This window comes from Coffea arabica, chromosome 9c (genome assembly GCF_036785885.1).
Source record: "Coffea arabica cultivar ET-39 chromosome 9c, Coffea Arabica ET-39 HiFi, whole genome shotgun sequence".
NCBI lineage: Eukaryota > Viridiplantae > Streptophyta > Magnoliopsida > Gentianales > Rubiaceae > Coffea > Coffea arabica.
The window spans coordinates 14,103,952-14,107,599 of NC_092326.1; the positions used below are offsets into that span (position 1 = coordinate 14,103,952).

Below are 3,648 nucleotides of genomic sequence, written 5' to 3' on the forward strand. Positions count from 1 at the left end.
CTAAATAATTGATAACCACACTTTTTCTTTTCTGGTGTTTGGAGCCATAGCACACTTATATATAGAAGTTGCATACACAGCAAACCACTTATAAGTTATTCATCTAATACAGAGAAAGTCTAAAGCTCCTTTGAGAAAAGGATGGCACTGACCAATGCTGACGGTTACGGAGAATAAAGGTGGGCCGTCCACTGTCTGTTCAAGGATTAAAAAAGTACAAACGGAGCCTAACCTTTTGCACTTTAGCTTACATTATCTCTATTTTCTTTTACATTATCTCTAATTTATCTCTACCTTTATTATATCTCAAATCTTACTCCATAACTACGAAACTTTCTGCACGAGGAAAGAACCACATGAGGATAAAAGCAGGGGTTGACGATTATATTTCTACGCAGCAGCAGTTATGGAATCCACGTCCAAAAGTAGAGCCCTTTATTCCCAACAAGAGGCTGAAAGAAACCTCACAAGGATTGTCCCCAATATTCAAAGAATATTTACTTAAAAGCACCAGAAAGATACACATATATGCAATTATATCCTATTATCACAAATCAAGTAAAGAAATATAGTAGGAGAATGCTTCAATAAATCAACTGCTTATGCAACTGGAGCAAATTAATTAGCCTTTCACCTGGATTACGATCCAGAAAATGGGCTTCCATTGTTTTTCTGAGATCATGTCCATGTGTTAAATGGCTTGTGGATCTATTACAGCTGATTTGCCTGATTGCAAAATGGCCCCCCTTCATGTTTGGGGCGACGCACATCTGACGCATCCTTCGTCATGTTTGAAAGTCTTTGTTGGCCGAAAAATTAAAGATAGGATGACCTTCGGCTTTTTGCGTTATACGCACATGAATTTTTTGGTTCCTGATGGCTCCAAGGAATTCTTTTCTCCATTTGATCAAGTCACAAATTGCTGAAAGCACATGCTCACCCCATAAAGGTGATATTTACATCACTTTGTTTTCCCATCCCCTTAAGATTGCCGTCTCAGCAGAATTTGGAGGGCCAGCAAATACAAGACTGTCGAGTACAGAAAACTTTGATAACCCACTAGTTTTACCTGTTTAGAACGAGACCCACAAATGCAAAGCCAACAAAAAAATTTGTTAAAAGAAGTATATCATCTTAATATTTGCACACGTGAATTGTTCCTTATCTACATTATTCAGAATTGATGCAAGATACAAAGAAGGACATTAGCATATGGTATTAGACAGTTTATGTAGAACTACAAAATATATTTTTTTTCTTTGGAGAGAAGAAATTATCAACACAATTCACAGTAATATTATTCATATCTCAAACACAGGAAAGTCTAACAACGATAATATTTAAAAGCAGTCTCTATCGACTCTCTACTAACCCCCTCTTAGATAATTTTAACCCAATATAACTGGAAATAAGAAACTGCCACATAACTAATTACCTAATAAAATATCAATTCCTAGATCAAAAAAGTATATAATTTCATCTCAATAAAACTCTAATTAAACTACTAAATAACTAAATAGAAATTACTAAGCTTGGTTTAATTTTGTTAACAATTTTCCGCCTAAGGCACTTTACAGTTGTGTACAGTTCCTCATAATTTCTACCAAGGTAGGGAAAAAAAACTCCAGAAAAGAAAGAAAAAGGAACTTTTAGACATACCTTTGGAGCAGAGGAAGTCAGGGAAACAGATGCCGAGGAGGATGCTGTGGAGGAGGCGGACGACGCACTTGACAGGGCAAGGAGACCAACATTGTATGCCATAGTTCCATCAGGTTGAAAGAGGCCGTAATTTCTTTCTGAAGTAGGTCCAGGCTTCATGTCCTCATTGAACAAAGCAAACACATAGATTTCTAGTCGCATGTTAGGCCTCAAGGGAGTCCCTTCATTTTCAAACTGCCTTCTCATTAAATTTCTATTGTAACTGGCTGCATTTTCCAAAGTTGCACCGATTTCATCAGTGTCACCCTTGGATGGCCACCCCGTTTCGGACACCCTAACTTCTAACCCCGAAAACCCCAACCTCGCAATGGCAAATATAACAGCATCAACTTGAGCATACAACATGTTGTCATAGTGCAGCTTCGTGTAAGGATCTATCATCCCCGAATTAGGGTTAAATAGCACATAGTCTAGAGGAATTCTGTTTGGATCGTCCTTGTAAGCGAAATATGGGTAAGCATTGATCCAAAAAGGTGCGTTTGTACTCTGCAAAAACTGCAAAAGTTGCGGCATGATTCCATTGAGCTCACTACTAAAACACCCTGCTGAAGGCGGATATGATTGTGCTAGAACTGCTAGAGAATTAGGTGTTGAAACTTGGACGTATTGATCTAGTCTTAAACGCACCAGAGCCGCATGAATGCTGACCATGGCAGGTACTAAACTAGCCACCAACGTGTTGTCCTCTCCTGTAAATACTTCGTTTCCAACTGCAATGCCTGTGATTCTCGTAGCCGGGAAATATGGCCTTATACGAGTGCTAACCCATTGAAGGGCTTGCTGAGGATCCGTTAAACTTGCTAGCATTTCATTTTCAACTGTCACGATTAGCTCAATGTTAGAGTTTGCAAATGCCGACAGCACCTCCGGATTCGAGTCGTAAATTCTTGCTTTTGTTAACTTCAGGGCCTGCAATAGATCAAGCACTTTATCTGGCGGTGGCAAATTGTTGGCTACTTGCCCATAATTGATCCCTAGAGACTCTCCTCCTCTCAATAATCCAAGTCCTGGTTACCAAAAACGTTTAGTGAATGGCACAAAAGAAGAATGCACGAGTTATTCTTCCAGTTACATAATAACATAAAGTAACATGAGGAATAATTACCTGTTATGAAGACAAAGAATCCGACAAGAATATGTACCATGGCAACTCCAAAAAGTGCGTTCATGAAAAAAGAATTTTGAAATGAGAATGAGAGCGGAGGAGGCGGCTCTTTTCTTCCTCTCTGAAGAGGAGGTGGGGTGAGGTGAGGTGGGGTTCGTTACGAACTGAGAGAAGACGTTTTTTCTTGGTTCCAAAATAGTGGAGGGGGAAGAGAGGATGATAGGCAAATAGAGAATTATATAAGAGCATAAAGGGCCTTATCATGTGAATTCTTTCCTTTGCTTGTTTGGATTTTAGTTTTATTAGGCAAGAAGTTACAGGTTGCCTTGCCTTGATGATGCTGTCTTTTGTTGTCTCTTTAACCTTTGAGTTAATCCAGTTCATTTCGAACGACTTGGTCTCCCATTGTCCTTTCCCTTGATGGATTCCAAAGTTTAATCCAGATGACAGCTATACCCCTGAAGTAGCCAAACTCTTTCTTCACACAAAAGAAAAGAGGATATGCCGGCGGAAATGTTCAACAATCATTTTATGAAAGTTGGTAGTCTAATCTTTTAAATGTCATGTCCAATCCTCCTTTCACAGTGTTGGAAAGGATTTGGATTCAGCAATTTGTCCTCCTGCCTTTTAAAGTAATTTCGGGCCCCGCCCGACTGTTGTCTGTTGGGTGGTAATATTAAGGGAAAATTACAGAAACCTCCCCTAAGGTTTCTGATACTAGCACTTACCTTTTTTGTGGTTTAGAAAATAGTACTGATCACCTTGAACTTAAGGATTTTGTTACAGATTCAGTTCATGCTAAAAAAGTTACCATTAAAAAATTA

The 3,648-nt window shown here is 38.9% G+C and overlaps 1 protein-coding gene across 1 annotated transcript; it reads right to left on the reverse strand.

The window, feature by feature from the left end:
• Positions 1 to 418: 418 nt before the first annotated feature.
• LOC113708522 (glucan endo-1,3-beta-glucosidase 14-like) lies at positions 419 to 3,013 on the reverse strand. The gene is made up of 3 exons (XM_027230989.2): positions 2,825 to 3,013; positions 1,660 to 2,726; positions 419 to 1,069 (listed from the first exon to the last, which is right to left on the reverse strand). Exons 1-3 carry the CDS (start codon positions 2,886 to 2,888, stop codon positions 983 to 985), a joined length of 1,218 nt encoding a protein of 405 aa, XP_027086790.1. The 5' UTR covers positions 2,889 to 3,013; the 3' UTR covers positions 419 to 982.
• Between the last annotated feature and the right edge of the window lie 635 nt (positions 3,014 to 3,648).